The 18,139-nt window shown below is 43.0% G+C and overlaps 1 protein-coding gene across 1 annotated transcript in view; it reads left to right on the top strand.

The window, feature by feature from the left end:
• The first annotated feature begins 251 nt into the window (after nt 1-251).
• The window catches only part of LOC134359153 (cilia- and flagella-associated protein 54-like), a 510,505-nt gene continuing 492,617 nt past the window's right edge, over nt 252-18,139 (top strand). Inside the window, exons 1-3 of the mRNA XM_063072102.1 lie at nt 252-423; nt 5,467-5,572; nt 14,930-15,073. Coding sequence (XP_062928172.1) covers nt 290-423; nt 5,467-5,572; nt 14,930-15,073 — 384 coding nt within the window. The 5' untranslated portion in view covers nt 252-289. The remainder of the gene's footprint in view (nt 424-5,466; nt 5,573-14,929; nt 15,074-18,139) is intronic.

Genomic DNA, 18,139 nt, shown 5'->3' with positions numbered 1-18,139 from the left:
GAATTAGACGTGAAATTGCGAAAGAGCCATTTCATTCCATGCCATACTTCAGAATCAGAACTGGAAGATCACACTCGTCCCTGCACAAGTCAGAAGACATTGGCCCCTGGCCAATCTCGCCACCCAGAGTCACGGAGCGAAGTAGATGGGCGGTGCCCCAAGTTGTCAATCAGTCGCAAGTTCTCCCGCCTTGTTGGGAGGCGAGTGGTCTCCTAGCAACGGCTTGTTTAACTGCCGGTGCCGAGGCCGAATCGGGTGTGCATCGCATCCCATCCCCGCCCTGCCCGCAATGGAGCCTCTGCCTGCCGCCGCCTATGGGAAGCTGGACCAGAAAAATCCCGTTGTGTTGGCACTGGAGCAGGAGCTGAACGACTTCAAGAACACCATGGCGAAGGCGGTGTCCGCTGACACTTTCACCAGGGGGTAAGGACAGAACCCTTTCCTCTCCTTTCTTCAAAGGCATTGATGTGCAGCTTTTACCTCTGCGCTCGTTCCTGCATTTTGTTTATTACTCTGATAAGTTTTATTCCCAGATGAAGTCCTGATACATCGAGTTTTTAAACTAGGAGCAACACCTCATATACCGTCCGGGTAGTCTCCAGTCCCTTGGTATGAACATTGAATTCTCCAACTTTCGGTAATTCCCTCCCCCCCATCCCAGTTTCACTCTGCCCCCTCCCCCAGCTGCTTATCACCTCCATCATGGTTCTGCCTCCTTCTACTACCCCTATTCCTTCTTCACCTTTCCTGCCTCCCCCCTCCCCCCTCCCCCCTCCCCCACCCCTTTCCCTTTACTGGTTTTTCACCTGGTACCTACCAGCCTTCTCCTTCCCACCCTCCCCCACCTTCTTTATAGGGCCTCTGCCCCTTCCCTCTTCAGTCCTGACGAAAGGTTCCGGCCCGAAACGTCGACCGATCTTTTCCACGGATGCTGCCCGACCTGCTGAGTTCCTCTGTCGTGTTGTGAGTGTTGCTTTGACCCCAGCATCTGCAGATTATTTTGAGTTTTTAATATCTGCCGTTGCTGGTAATGCCAGTATTTCTTGTCATCCCAATTTGCCCAGGAGAAAGTCCTGTGTACACTAACAGTGGCCGCCTTCCTGAAAGCTGCAGCCCTTCTGATGAAAATGAAGGCTATAGACCCAATAGCAGAGGACTGATGAAAAGTCTGAATTAAACTGCTATGGGACTTGGAAACAAGACTATAGGTGATGGCATTACCATGTTTTTCCTACAAAATTCAAAATAAACCTCTCATATACATATGTGAGAATGCTGTTCTTGGACTACAGTTCAGTATTCAACACCGTAATTCCCTCCAGGCTCGACAGGAAGCTCAGAGACGTTGGCCTTGACTCTGCCTTGTGCAGCTGGATCTTGGACTTCCTGTCAGATCGCTGGCAGGTGGTAAGAGTGGGCTCCCTCACCTCTGCTGCTTTGACCCTCAACACAGGTGCTCCTCAGGGCTGTGTCCTAAACCCCTCTTTTATCTCTGTATACCCATGACTGTATTGCTGCCCACAGCTCCAATCTGCTAATTAAATTTGCTGACCACACTACACTGATTGGCCTAATCTCTAATAATAATGAGGCAGCCTACAGTGGTATTAAGGAAACAACCTCTCCCTCAATGTTGCAAAGATGAAGGAGCTGATGGTGGACTACAGGAGGAATGAAGACAGGCTAACCCCTATTGACATAAATAGATCTGGGTTTGAGAGGGTGAACAGCTTTAAGTTCCTTGGCATAGACATCACCGAGGATCTCACGTGGTCTGTACATACTGACTGTGTGGTGAAAAAAGCCCAACAGCACCTCTTTCACCTCAGACGGTTGAAGAAATTTGGTATGGGCCCCCAAATCCTAAGAACTTTCTACAGGGGCACAAATGAGAGCATCCTGACTGGCTGCATCACTGCCTGGTATGGGAACTGTACTTCCCTCAATCGCAGGACTCTGCAGAGAGTGGTACGGACAGCCCAGCGCATCCATAGTTGTGAACTTCCCACTATTCAGGACAGTTACAAAGACAGGTGCATAAAAAGAGCCTGAAGGATCATTGGGGACATAAGCCACCTCAACCACAAACTGTTCCAGCTGCTACCATCCAGAAATGGTATTACAGCATAAAAGCCAGGACCAACAGGCTCCGCGACAGCTTCTTCCACCAGGCCATCAGACTGATTAACTCGTGCTGACACAACTGTGTTTCTATGTTATATTGACTATCCTGTTGTAAATTTTATTTATTATAAATTACTATAAATTGCACATTGCATTTTTAGGTGGAGATGTAATGTAAAGATTTCTACTTCTCATGTATATGAAGGATGTAAGTAATAAAGTCAATTCAATTCAATTGTGGAAAATAGAACATACACATCAACATCAACATAAGAAATCATCAAGCCAATATTTAGCCCATCATTCATTCATTTACAAGCCTTTAGTCAATGATTCATAGTGTTTTAACACAAATTTAAGCTAATTTGTGTGTAAAGTCATGAGGGGCTTTCCATTGTGATGTTTCTGTGTGGAACCCTTGCAGTGGCCATACCTTGGAAAGTAGTGGACCATTGAGTACGGTCAGTTTGCTACGCTGGGTTGCGGATTGCACCTTGCTTTGGAATACCAGGTAGCTTCAGGCATGACAGGTGCATTTCTCAGAATGTTGCTGGTTTCTGTACAGAGTAGTGCAGCTGTTTAGGATGGACCCCAACAGATACCTCTTCCTCTCTCCTTGGATTTTCCTGGCAAAGACCCATTCTCTAAAAAGATGGACAACCATCTCAGTTTCTGTGCAATGATGATGTGGTTAGTAACTGGCCAATATTCCACCCATACTTGAAAGATATAATAAAAGTACCTTTCTCACTACTGACCCAGCAAGGCCTTCATGATAGTGTTCTGTGAGAGACAAATAGTGTAAAATGGTCCAGACTAGTTCTTGGGCAACATGGTCAGATTCATCTTTTTAAGTACTAGGGACAGATAGGATTCAACCCACAAGAAAATGTGGCTACACACAAAGGTAGCTGCCTGGTGGAATAATGGTGCAGTAGGTAGTGCTGCCGCCTCACACCTCCAGCGAATTTATTTCAATCCTGACTCCCAGTGTCATACCTCCCTGTGGCCACTTGCACTTCCCCGGGTGCCCCGGTTTACTTCCACACCTAGGTGAGATAGTTAGTGGGATAACTGGCTACTAGATTACTCAAAGTGTATGTGGTGTTAGGAGAATCGATGAAGAGTTATAGGCATGTCAAAAAGAATAGATCAGCAGGAAGTAAATGGGGGTATAGGATTGCAGGGATATCTCTGAGAACTAGCATAGACTTAAAGGGCCAATTGTGTTCCTTCGAAGAATGAGGGCTTCATTAGATACAATTACCCCCTTATTTCCCAGACCCTGGGCTGCAGATTGCTTCAGAACAGCTGTGGGATATGCACCATATCTGCACCAAGTATAGCAACATCAGGAGTACCCTGCACTTGGTTACCAGATGATTGAGTGTGAGTGTTGTAGTGCACAAACCAGTTTCTTCATAATCATATTTACATACTCACTTCTTTGTGCATGCCCCCACTCCAATAGCTAAGGGTTGCAGGAGAAATTTGAGTTGATGGCAGATGCTCACTGACCTGCATATAGACAGCACCATCTGCAGAAGGGCACTTTGTTCTGAGAGCCTCTGCTATTTGGGGTTGTTACCTGTCTTTTACCAGCAACCTTCCTGATAGAATCAACAGAAGGCCACCTACAATTGACAAACAATTCTGACCAACTATGTGCCTTTGCCTTCCTCCAGATGTGATTAGGACACTTTCTGTTTCCCATTCATTGATTAAGATTGTGTCACTGATGTATGTATTAAGCAGTCTTATCCAACTACAGATTACCTTCCCAATCCCATGTGTGTGCTTTATTTTCCAACATTATACTTTATCTATCAGGGGAAAAGGCAGATAGGTAGGCCAGAGTCCATGGCCATATCAACCGTGATCTTATTGAATGGTGAAGCAGGCTTGATGGGCCAAGCGAACTACTCCTGCCTCCTACTTCTTATGTTCTTTCATACTAAACAAAGTTATACAATAAGGATAAACTTTCATCTTCTTTCACTGCTTCAAGCATATCTTTGCATGTGCTAACAATATTTACAATATACCGTAGATGAGCTAGTAGTTAATTCCACTGTTTTGACGTAGTGTCCAGACCTCAATGTCCAAGGAAGATTGGACCCTATACTGCTGTCTCTGGAGAAAATGCTACACTCATCTATAACATTTTTAAAACATTGTGCATCATCGTGTTTTTCCATTTGCAAAGTCATACTTTTATTGTCACAAACAAGAGATGCTGGAAATCCAAGCAGCACACACAAAATGCTGGTGGAACCCAGCAGGATCATCTTTTCTGCATCAACACAGCAAGCTGAAATTGCACCCTTCTGATTACCATGACATTAGGTTTGCAATGCACAATTTTGCATTTCAATTTTCAGATTCTATTCAGCTTTATTGATCATATATACATCAAAACACAGAATGAAATGTGTTGTTTGTGTTAATGAACAGCACACCCAAGGATGAGCTGGCAGCAGCCTGCAAATGTTGCCACACATTCTGATGCCAACGTAGCAATGTTCAGCAACAACAGCAGCAGCAACAACAAAACAAGGTGACAACAACAACAAACCAACAGCAGCAGTACAAGCACCTTTCCCTTCCTACCTACCCAACAACTAAGATGACCCCGAACACCCTTATCATTCCCCAAAACCATCCCTAAGAACTCAAAACTTAAAAAAACCCTTTTTCTTCTTCTTCGAAGTAGTAGCCTCTCAACCACTAAGTTCAAATTGTGCTTTACTTGATCGAGCACTGCTTTCATTGCCCTTTGTTCAGGAAGGGGGTGGATATAGTCTATTTATACATTAAACACATATTGTGGGCAGGGTGTTACATCCAATTGATTCACCTCTGCTCTTGATGGTGTGCTCAGTCATCTGACCCTGCCATCTAGGACCGATTTCTTATACATACTACAAATGCATCCTAATCCCTGAGCCTATGTGCCTTTTTATGACTAGCTCTCCAAGTCCTCTGTCTTTGCTGCAACAAGCTCTTCTAACCCAACTCTATATGTGACTGCCTAACAGTCACCCTCTCGAGTAATTAGAAATGTGCAATAAATACTGGCAATGTTAACATTAGAGATGGGCAATAAATGAAGGATTAACAAAAACCCAACATGCACTGCTTTGTCATGCTTGTACTCATCGCCCAATTAACTGAAGATGCTTGATCTTGACTTCCTTGTGCATAGGGAATCAATAATGTTTTAAATGAGTATTTTCATGAATATTTTAATTGCATGGTAAATATCTGTGTATTTATGTTTTTTTTAAACTGGGTATTATCCCTACTCACTGACTAAGCTATTGTTCTGCTTTGATTTATTAGAGCCAATGATCTGTTTTGCATCTGGAACAAATATGAAAAAATGTTACCAGTTCACTATTTTGAAGAAAAATTGCTGATGGTTGGAGATTTTCTTGTGCAGCTAAAGGTAAATTTGTCTGAATTATAAACTAAATATAAAATTAGTATTTTATTATTTGGAATAAAAGGTAAATATGTTAAACAAGCATCTACCTATTTTAAATGTGTCAAATTTCTGGTTAATAGTCCAAATGTAACTATGCTGAAAAGTTTTGAATACATATCCTGTAATTTTATTGCAGTGGTATTCACACTTAGCTAAAACATCAATTGAGGTTTCTCTTGAGGATTTCTTTGAGGATCTCTTTATTGCCAACTGCCGACGGGACATCAACCGTCTCGACTTCACCGCACCTTGTCCCCATTCCAACCTCACTCCTTCGGAACGCTCTGCTCTCCACTCCCTCCGCACTAATCCTAACATTATTATTAAACCCGCTGATAAGGGGGGTGCTGTTGTAGTCTGGCGTACTGACCTCTACCTTGCCGAGGCACAGCGACAACTCGCGGATACCTCCTCTTATTTACCCCTCCATCGTGACCCCACTAAGGAGCACCAGGCCATTGTCTCCCACACTATCAACGACTTTATCCGCTCAGGGGATCTCCCATCCACTGCTACCAACCTTATAGTTCCCACACCCCGCACTTCCCGTTTCTACCTCCTACCCAAGATCCACAAACCTGCCTGTCCTGGCCGACCTATTGTCTCAGCTTGCTCCTGCCCCACCGAACTCGTTTCTGCATACCTCGACACGGTTTTATCCCCCCTTGTTCAATCCCTTCCGACCTATGTTTGTGACACTTCTCACGCTCTTAAACTTTTCGATGATTTTAAGTTCCCTGGCCCCCACCGCTTTATTTTCACCTTGGATGTCCAGTCCCTATATACTTCCATCCCCCATCAGGAAGGTCTCAAAGCTCTACGCTTCTTTTTGGATTCCAGACCTAATCAGTTCCCCTCTACCACCACTCTGCTCCGTCTAGCAGAATTAGTCCTTACTCTTAATAATTTCTCCTTTTGCTCCTCCCATTTCCTCCAAACTAAAGGTGTAGCTATGGGCACCCGTATGGGTCCTAGCTATGCCTGCCTTTTTGTTGGGTTTGTGGAACAATCTATGTTCCTTGCCTATTCTGGTATCTGTCCCCCACTTTTCCTTCGCTACATCGACGACTGCATTGGCGCTGCTTCCTGCACACATGCAGAACTCGTTGACTTTATTAACTTTGCCTCCAACTTTCACCCTGCCCTCAAGTTTACCTGGTCCATTTCTGACACCTCCCTCCCCTTTCTAGATCTTTCTGTCTCTGTCTCTGGAGACAGCTTATCCACTGATGTCTACTATAAGCCTACTGACTCTCACAACTATCTGGACTATTCCTCTTCTCACCCTGTCTCTTGCAAAAACGCCATCCCCTTCTCGCAATTCCTCCGACTCCGCCGCATCTGCTCTCAGGATGAGGCTTTTCATTTTAGGACGAGGGAGATGTCTTCATTTTTTAAAGAAAGGGGCTTCCCTTCCTCCACTATCAACTCTGCTCTTAAACGCATCTCCCCCATTTCACGTACATCTGCTCTCACTCCATCCTCCCACCACCCCACTAGGAATAGGGTTCCCCTGGTCCTCACCTACCACCCCACCAGCCTCCGGGTCCAACATATTATTCTCCATAACTTCCGCCACCTCCAACGGGATCCCACCACTAAGCATATCTTTCCCTCCCCCCCTCTCTCTGCATTCCGCAGGGATCGCTCCCTACACAACTCCCTTGTCCATTCGTCCCCCCCATCCCTCCCCACTGATCTCCCTCCTGGCACTTATCCGTGTAAGCGGAACAAGTGCTACACATGCCCTTACACTTCCTCCCTTACCACCATTCAGGGCCCCAAACAGTCCTTCCAGGTGAGGCATCACTTCACCTGTGAGTCGACTGGGGTGATATACTGCGTCCGGTGCTCCCGATGTGGCCTTTTATATATTGGTGAGACCCGACGCAGACTGGGAGACCGCTTTGCTGAACATCTATGCTCTGTCCGCCAGAGAAAGCAGGATCTCCCAGTGGCCACACATTTTAATTCCACATCCCATTCCCATTCTGACATGTCTATCCACGGCCTCCTCTACTGTAAAGATGAAGCCACACTCAGGTTGGAGGAACAACACCTTATATTCCGTATGGGTAGCCTCCAACCTGATGGCATGAACATTGACTTCTCTAACTTCCGCTAGGCCCCACCTCCCCCTCGTACCCCATCTGTTACTCTTTTTAATGCACACATTCTTTCTCTCACTCTCCTTTTTCTCCCTCTGTCCCTCTGAATATACCTCTTGCCCATCCTCTGGGTCAACCCCCCCCCCCGTCTTTCTTCCCGGACCTCCTGTCCCATGATCCTCTCGTATCCCCTTCTGCCTATCACCTGTCCAGCTCTCGGCTCCATCCCTCCCCCTCCTGTCTTCTCCTATCATTTTGGATCTCCCCCTCCCCCTCCAGCTTTCAAATCCCTTACTCACTCTTCCTTCAGTTAGTCCTGACGAAGGGTCTCGGCCTGAAACGTCGACTGCGCCTCTTCCTATAGATGCTGCTTGGCCTGCTGCGTACACCAGCAACTTTGATGTATGTTGCTTGAATTTACAGCATCTGCAGAATTCCTGTTAATTGAGGTTTCACTTGTCTGAGTCGATGTCTCATAAAATCAAATACACAGCATAGAACCAGGCCCCTTGGTGCACTTAATCCATGCCGAGCAACTGGCACCCTAGATGTGACATCATACAATGTGCTGGGATCTCTGCTGTTTGTGACATATAAAAATAACTTGGATTAGTACGTTTGCACTTGACACAAAGATTGGTGACATCGTAGATAGTGTAGAATGTTGCTGAAGGGTACAGTAGGATACAGATCAGTTGCAAATAAGGATGGAGAAATGGCAGAGTTTAACCTGGGCAAGGGTGATGTGTCACACTGTGAGAGATTAACGTAAAATGAAATTACCTTTAACGGTGAAAGCTCTTGGGGTCCAAGTCCATAGCTCCCTGGAGGTGGCTGCACAAATTGATAGGGTGGTTAAGAGGTGCATGTCAAGGCATTGAGTTCAAGAGTCAGGATGTTATGCTGCAGCTTTATAAAATCTTGGTGCCAGCATCTGGAGTATTTCATTCATTTCTGGTCTCCCTGTTCTGGAAGGATGTGGGGATGCAGAAAAGCTTTACCGGAATGCTGCCTGGATTAGAGGATGTGCTGTAAGGCGAGGTTGGACAAATGAGGGTAACTTTCTCTGGAGTGGCAGAGACAGAGGGGAGACCTAATAGAAGTTTATAAAATTATAAGAAGCATAGAGTAGATTGCTTTTAATTTTTTTTTGGGTTAAATTATTTCATACCAGAGGGCATACATTTAAGGTGAGAGGGGGGAAAAGTTCAAAGAAATGTACTGGTCCAGTCACAAACATGAGAAAATCTGCAGAAAATCCGAGCAACACACACAAAATGGTGGAGGAACTCAGCAGGCCAGACAGCATCTATGGAAAAGAGTACAGTCGATGTTTCAGGCCAAGACCCTTCGGCAGGACTGGAGAAAAAAAGATGAGAAGTAGATTTAAAAGGTGGGGGAGTGGAGAGAGAAGCACAAGGCGATAGGTGAAACCAGGAAATGCACACTGGAAAAGTTTTTTAAAAAAAGAAAGTGGTGGGTTCCTTGAATGCCCTGCCACGGGTGGTGGTGGAGACAGGTGCAATAGAGGTGTTTGAGAGAATCATAGATAGGTACATGAATATGCAAGATTGGATCATGTAGAGACAGAAGGATTAGGTATCCTTAATTAGGTTGGTAAAGCATTGTGAGCTGAAAGGCCTGTTCCTGTGCTGTACTCTTCTACATTCTATAAAATCTAAAGTGGAATCAAAGAGCTTTTATTGTTTCCAGGTTATCATCTCTCACTCAACCTCTGCCATCAAGGATATATGTTAGTCAATCATTTATTCTGTAGCTCCAGCTGGATCTTGTTGTGGGGCAAATTAGCTTATGTGTTTTCCTACAAAATACCATTTGTGATAAAGCATGTTGGGACATTCTGAGGATGCGATAATCTACTGCGGAAATTTCCTACAATTTACTGATAGGATCATCATCCTTTATTATTCCTTTCCTTCTCCAGTTCTGTCTCTGTGAGAGTGTCTCTCTCCCTCTCTGTCTATCCCTATCGGTCAATTTCTTTCTTCTTACCCTTTGTATCTTATTTTTCGTTTCACGTTTTCAGTATTTTGTTTCTTTCTTTTGACCCTTTCAGTTTTGCCCTTTTCCTCTCTTGCATCTTACTCATAAAACAAATATTCAGAGCAGCTCTTATAAAACAAAAATGAACAAGACAACCTGCTAATGGAATTAGGTTAACAATCCTACAGCTTTTCAAGAACCTAATAAGAGAAAAGTAAATGTGAATGTCTCAAATTATTCTAAACACTTTCTTCAAAATTTTTATTCCATGTTCTTTTTTCCCGTTTTTGCTTGGCCGTAAAATGTTGCAGTATGATTTAAAAAAAATCTTTGTGAATATTTTAAACTGAATCGACAAAACAAGGGCAGACTATCTGATTGAACTGCTCTGTATGTTTCCGATATAAACTCTCTATCTAAATTGCTTGATGTAATCTTCTATTCCCTTTGCACATAAGAAGAAACAAGATAAATTCAATGACATAGCTCTATGGCACGGAATCAGGTTTATTATGCAGACATCCCATCTCTCCCGGAAGTTCCGGGAGTCTCCCGCATATGAATAGTGGCTCCCTGATGCCCGCAAATTATATACAATATCATGGAAATCAATTTTTTTGAGAGCGAGAGAGAGAGCACGAGAGAGCAAGCAAGTGAGAGCGCGCGAGACAGCGCGAAAGAGAAAGCAAGCAAGAACGCGAGAGAGCGCACGTGCGACCACGAGAGAGAGAGTGAGAGCACGCCATGGCAGAGTGTTCCAAAAAAAAAGAAAATATAAAACGTACGTCACCCCAGACTACACTAAAGTGTACCCCTGCCTAATAGGGGTCAAAATAATGACAGTGTTGCTCGCTGCGCTGTTTGCAACAGTGACTTTTCTATTGCCCATGGTGGGTTAAGACTGTAAAAGACATGTTGAGGTGAGTTTGAGGTGTCATTCTTTCATTAGCATAGCTAACGTTATTTAAACTAGCAGGCTGGCTGCTAAGGAGCTACTCTATTGCAGACGTCCCACCTCTCCCGGAAGTTCTGGAAGTCTCCTGCAAATTGATGGTGCTACCTCTCTGAAATGAGTTTTTGCAGGGTGGGATGTCTGATTATGCAGGTGACAGAGGGAGCTAGATGTTTATGAGCATTGATCTCTGAAGGTCTCGGATTATATTGGGAGAGTATTTAACAAACCATGTAAGATCTTAGGCTTCATAAATGTAGGTATTTAGGTATAAAAAGGGGAATTTATATTGAACCTTGATAAAGCTCTGCTGAGGCCACAGATAGACTACTGCATTCAATTCTGGTCATGACCCTTAGGGAACAATGCAAAAGTTCCTGAAGGGGTGAAAAAGAGATTTATTCAAATGTTTCAGAGATGAGGAATTTTAGTAAATAGATTAGAAGTTGCAGTTTTACTTTTTGGAACAAAGGAGTTTGAGTTGAAGATTGATGGAGGTGTAGAAGAATATGATTGTTTATATAAGGTAGATAAAAAGTTGTTCCTATTAACTGCAGATGAAGGAAATCTGAAATGTTGAAAATACTCAGTGTAGCAGATAATATATCCAGAGAGAGTGAAACAATATTTCTGTTTTGCGTTTCTGATATACCATTGTTAGATATTTTATGACACAGTAATCTATGTCCATTTTCTACAAGAAGCTATTTCTGAGTATTGGGTCCACATTGGCTCACAGAGCAATCCCATTCAGAATCAGGTTTATTATCATTGTATTGTGTAGTATGAAATTTGTTCTGCAGCAACAGTACGGTGCAAAGTTATAACATGACTATAAATTGCGGAATAGTGGACAAAAAAGAATACCCATTCCGAAGTAAATTTCCTTGTAACCTAGCCTGCTCATGTTCCCATCAACACCTCTTAAATTCTACCATTAAACTACACAGTAGCAGCAATTTGCAGTGGACAATTAACTTTTTAGCTTACCAATCTTTGGGCTGTGGGAGATGACCACAGAAGACTTGTCTGGTCACAGGGAGAATGTACAAATTTCAGTGGTTTGTGAGGCAGCAGGCTTATCAGCTGTACCAACAATATAAATTGAGATTTCAGCCTTTGTTTTCTAGCACAAATCAATTTTAGGCCACTGAGGAATTAGCTCTTTTTTTTATGCCCATGTTAAACAAGTGTTTCTTAACAATAATTTTAGTGTGTTTTTACATAAGAATATCAATGACTATCGTCCATGATGAAGTGCTTTGGGAAATTTGTCATGAAGCATATCAACTCATAAGATGATGAGAGGCATTTATTGTGCAGATAGTCAGGGAGTTTTTCTCGGGGCTGAAGTGGCTAGCACGAGAGGGCACAGTTTTAAGGTGCTTGGAAGTAGATACAGAGGAGATGTCAGGAGTAAGTTTTTTTACGCAGAGAATGGTGAGTGCATGGAATGGGCTGCCGGCGACAGTGGTGGAGACGGATACGACAGGGTCTTTTAAGAGACTCCTGGGCAGATACATGGAGCTCAGAAAAATAGAGGGCTATGCATAACCCTAGGTAATTTCTAAGGTAAGGACATGTTTGGCACAGCTTTGTGGGCTGTAGAACCTGTATTGTGCTGTAGGTTTTCTATGTTTCTATTAACTCTTGCCTAAGATGCATCTGCTTCACTTTGCCTATCATCACATCAGGTCAGATGCCCTGTCATCTCACTCAGCTCAGAAACATCTGGACAATACTATACCAAGATGCTCTTCATTCACTACAGCTTAGCATTTAACACTATCATCCCCTGGAAGCTCATCACAAAGTCCCAAGACCTCAGTCTTGATACTTCCTCGTGCAACTGGATCCTCGATTTTTCCACTTGCAGACCCCAGTCAATGCGGATTGGCAAGAACATCTCCTCCACAATCACTGTCAGCACAGCTGCTCTAAAAGTTGGTGTTTATCCCTCTGCTGTATGCATTTTATACTTGTGGATGTGTGGCAAAGTACAGCTCCAATGCCATATTTAAGTTTTCTGACAACATCACTGTTGTTGGCGGAATCAAAAGTGCGGATTTGCATACAGGTGGGGAGGGGTGAAATTCTGGGTGAATGGTGCTCTAACAACCTCTCACTCAAAGTCAGCAAGACCAAAGAGTTGATTATTGATTACTGGAAGAAAAAAAATGGAGATCCATGAGCCAATCCTCATTAGGGCATCAGAGATGGAGAGGGTCAGTAACTTTAAAACTCCTTGGTGGTATCATATCTGAGGATCTGTCCTGGGACTAGCATGTAAGTGCCATCACAAAGAATGCCTCTACCAGTTTAGAACTTTGCACAGGTTCTAAAACTAAATCTAAAACTTTGACAAACTTCTACAGTGGTGCTAGAAAGTTTGTGAACCCTGTAGAATTTTCTCTATTCCTGCATAAATATGATTTAAAATGTGATCAGATCTTCACATAAGTCCTAAATTAGATAAAGAGAACTCTATTAAATAAGAAATAAGTAGGACACAAAACATTACACTTATTCATTTATTTGTTGAGAAAAATGATCCAATAATACATTTATTTGTTGGAAAAAGATGTGAATCTTTGCTTTAATTAACTGGTGTGACCACCCTCCCCACCCCCAGTATAGCAATAACTTCAACCAGACGTTTCTGGTAACTATTAATCAGTCGTGCACATCGGCTTGGAGGAAGTTTAGGCTATTCCTCCTTACAAAACTGCTTCAATTCTGGGACATTGGTGGACTTCCTTGTATGAAGTGCTTGCTTCAGGTCTTTCCACAACATTTCTATAGGATTAAGGTCAGAACTTTGACTTGGCCATTCCAAAACAAAATTTTCTTCTTTTTAAACCATTCTGTTGTTGATTTACTCTTGTCTTTCAGTTCATTGTCTTGTTGCATTATTCACCTTCTATTAAGCCTCAGGTGATGGACTGCTACCCTATCATTCTCCTGTAAAATGTTTTGATGCAATTTTGAATTCATTGTTCCCTCAATGATTGCAAACTGTCCAGGCACTGAAGCAGCCCCAAACCATGTTGCTCCTTCCACTATGCTTCTCAACTGGGATGAAGTTTTGGTATTGTATGCAGTCCCCCTTTTCCTCCAAAAATAGCAATGTGCATTTCTGCCAAAAAGTTCAACTTTTGTCTCATCTGTCTACAGAACATTGTCCCAGAAACATTGTGGAACTTCTAGGTTCCTCTTGTCACCTAGCACCCCACCAGCCTCCATGTCCAGCACATAATTCTCGGAAACTTCTGCCACCTCCAACTGGATCCCACCCGAACTGATTGCACAACCCATGGTTTCACTTTCAAGGACTCTACAATGTGCGTTCTCATTATTATTTATTTACTTTTATTTGCACAGTTTGTCTTTTGCATATTGCTTTTTTGTCAGTTTTTGTGTTGTTTTCATTGATTCCATTGCATTTCTCTGTTATATGAATGCAAGAAAGTGAATCAGAGAATCAGGTATACGTACTTTGATAATAGATTTACTTTGAACTTTGAAACAGGAGCAGAAGTAACCCAGTTAGTCCTTTGAGCCTGCTGAACCATTTAATGAAATTACGGCTGAATGCAATTTTGACATCAACACCACCCTTCTGTCTGTCCCCACATGCCCTAACCCTTGTAGCAAAAATGTCTGTCAATCTCTACCATGAATGTATCCACAGCTCTCTGGGGTCAAGAATTCCAAAGATTCACCACCAACTGAGAGAAGAAATTCCTCCCTCATAATCTTAAATGTTATTCTAAATCAATACCAGCTTTTAACTAGCAGGTTTATATTGTTTTGCTAATTTTTGCTTTTCCTAGTTATAGATAATCCCACCAGGAAAAACACCCTCTTGGTATGTACCCTGTTAACCCTCTCAGAATCTCCATTTCAAAAACATCACCTCTCAGGTCTCTTCCTGACCTGCTGAAACCCACTTCATCTGGTAAATCAACCTAGTGAAACTTGGGACCAAAACTGTATATATCCTCCTGGTGTGTTCTCATCAATACCCTAGAAGTTTGTAGTAAATGTTCTTGACTTTTATACTACATACCCTTGCAATAATGGCCAATAATCAATTAGCTAATCTTCTTATTTATTTGTATCTGAATGCTATCACACATGTACTCAGATATCCAGATCCATCTGTACTGCAAAATGTTGTAGTGTTGTTCTATTTAAATAATAAGTTGTTTTTCCAATCTCTTGTTGTCTTCTAATGTTGGCGTGAACTCCTAGCAATATAACTTGGCCGCATGCCAATGTTATGGACGATACCTGCAGAAATTTGGTTCCTTCCGGATGGATGATATCACAGACATAGAGAAGTTTAAAGTCATGTTCTTTGTAAATGGACTTGAAGTGGATAATTCCAGCTTTATGGTATGTTCATAAATGTCTTTTTATGACAAGAAATGCAAAATACCTATATATATTTGTTACCACTGAATGCTTGAGACATGTCTTTGTGACTTTATTATCATGGTCTATCCACTGATTTTTTTCCCCCGTCTCTATTTACAATAGATCCCTTATTCTATGCTGATAAAGTATTTTAAATCCAAAACTAAAAATGTGGCGGATGATGAAAGTCTGAAATAAAACCACAATATATTGGAATCACTGAGCAAGTCAGGCAACATCTTTGGAAGGAGAAGCAGGGCAGGTTAGATGATGTTGGATAGTGTAGAGTACTTGGATAAATCTACAGGAGTGACCCTGAGTTTCTAATTGTTTGCCACTTGAATTCTCTATCCCACTTAACTCTAACCCCTTTTTTTAAGTGTCTTTCTCCCCTGTAGGCTTCAGGACTCAGTGCTGAATTTACTGACTTTTGGTAACTTGCTCTTTATTTCTGTCTGTATCAGATCTAGCCATTTCTGCCAGTCACAGTCTATGATTTTTGGGAGAGAAAGTGTAGTCTGCTGGGTACATTCTATAGATCTACAGTCGAATAAGTCGATTCCAACTTCTAGCAGGTTTTGTACAAAATCAAGGACCATGAAGTTAATTTGACATGGTCCTTGATTTTGTACAAGACCTGCTAGAAGACTTGTCAGTGCACCAAACATTTCATTCTACGTAACTCTGCATAATCTTGCTTCAATCTTCTGCACCATAATTTGTAGGTAACCCTGCCCTTTGACAAGCCAGCACTTGTGCCCAAGGAATTGTATCATCACTATCATTATGGGCAGCACGGTTAGCATAATGGTTTACAGCAGGGGTCCCCATCCTTTTTTTGCACCACGGACCAGTATAATATTGACAATATTCTTGTGGCCGACTGTGGGGGGGGGGTGTTAATCACGACCGGAATATAGGTGATAAGTCAACTATAAGTCACTTATCAGTGCTAATGCACTCAATTTTGTTTCTAAAAGGGTTTATCTAACGAATTTAATATGAAACACACAGCGCATATTTTCCTCGCATGAATATAGTGATAAGTCGGTTATAAGTCATAAGGGGGTTCCTTATGTCCAGTCTATTCCGCAATTTAGTTTTCGTTGCATTCATTGCAGAAAACCCCGCTTCGCAGAGATATGATGTTGGAAATGGAAGCAACGTTTTCAGTGCTTTCGTGGCTATCTCAGGATATTCAGCCTTGACTTTGATCCAGAATGCCAGCAGAAATGTTATGTCAAATATACTTTTCAGCCCACTATCGTCATTTGCAAGCTCGAGGAGTTGATCTTCTTCCCGCGCTGACATGGATGATTCACCGGGGACATTCACAAATGGGTCACGGACCCATTCCTTTGCACGTCTTAGATCATTTGCAGTTGGGAAGTAACGCTCGAATTCTGTCGACAGCGAAGATAGATGTTCGCGCACCAGCTGTGAGCCTCAGTCTCTCCCAAATTCCCAGCTAATGTTGGGAACATGTCAAATATGCCCTTGTCCACTTGCCGTCCCCACAGTTCCAGTTTGGCTGTGAAAGCAGACACTTTATCTGCCAACTTGAAGACAGTTGTCATTCTCCCCTGAAGTGACAAATTGAGTTCACTGAGCAGGTTGAAGATGTCACACAGATAAGCGAGTTTTGCTATCCACTCCTTGTCACTGAAAAACCCTGGCCAGGGCTCTCCCCCTTGATAGCCACCTGACTTCAGTGTGAAAGAGAAGGCGTTTGTGCTCTGCATCCATTTCCTTGCAAAGCTGCTCAAACAGATGTGAGTTAAGGGCTTTTGCTTTGATGTGATTGATAACTTCAACAACATCACTCAATATGCTGTTAAGATCAGGTGAGATTTTTTGGCTAGCCAGCATTTCCCTGTGTGTGACACAGTGTGTAGACTGGCATTGAGGAGCAACCTCTTCGACTCGAATAGTGAAACCAGACTCATTAAGCCCTTCCAACAGCTGTGCTTCGATGTCCTCCGCTATGTCATCGATTCTCTTTGAAACTGTGGTAGCTGAAAGAGAAACCTGTGCCATCTTGTTAGCTGCAGCTTCTCCCAACAGTCACGGCACATGTCCTTGGCAGCAGGCAGAATCAATTCTTCACCAACAGTGAAAGGCTTCTTAGCCTTAGCAATACGGCTAGCCACTAAGTACGATGCTGTCAGAGCAGCAGCATTTGTGGAGATGGTGGCTCTCAGCACTTGCTCCTGTCCCGCTTGCTCACGTTTTTTCCGCTCAAAAATCTCAGCGGGTTTGTCTTTAAGTGCAGGGTGATTGGACTCAAGGTGCCGAAGCAGCTTAGAGGGCTTCATTGCCTCATTAGACCGCTTGTCTCCACATTTCACACACAGGGGGCTTGGAGCGTGCGAGTTACGAATCGCAATACAGCCATATTTTATGTACGACTCGTCGTATTTTCTGTTGAAGGAAGCTTTCTTTTTTTTTTTGCAGTCTCAGCCTCAGCTCTCTCTGCGTTATCATCATTGTTAGGCCTTTTATGCTTCCTACCATCTCTTCCAAAGAAACTCTCAAGCCATGTTTGTTTTTTTACTCATCGAGTAGTTGTAGGTTAATGACTGACTGATGACCGTGTGTGGGTAATGACCTCACGTGCGTTCAAATTCAACAGTGGGCCTGACAGGGAATGAGGAAAGGTGCAGTTGACTCATATCGTTTCCTCGCGGCCCAGTGGTTGGGGACCACTGGTTTACAGTGCCATTGACCTCGGTTCAATTCCCACCAATGACTGTAAGGAGCTTGTACGTTCTTCTTGTGACCATGTTGGTTTGCTCCAGGTGCTCTGGTTTCTTCCCATATTCCAAAAATGTACGTTTTAGTATGTTAATTGGTTACCTGGGTTTAATTGGATGGCATGGGCTCGTTGGGTTGTAAGGGCCTGTTACCGTGCTGTATCTCTAAATAAAAATCATCACTTCCTCAGGCTTAGACAATCTGCAAGAATGCAGGTTGTCCCACTGATGATTGGTAGTACTTGTTCATTGGAGTAAGGTCATGTTTAGGTACTGACCCCAATGAATGACT

The sequence above is a fragment of the Mobula hypostoma genome, chromosome 20 (genome assembly GCF_963921235.1).
Source record: "Mobula hypostoma chromosome 20, sMobHyp1.1, whole genome shotgun sequence".
Taxonomy (NCBI): domain Eukaryota; kingdom Metazoa; phylum Chordata; class Chondrichthyes; order Myliobatiformes; family Myliobatidae; genus Mobula; species Mobula hypostoma.
Note: the sequence above shows the minus strand (reverse complement) of the source record. Positions and strands in the feature narration are given on the sequence as shown.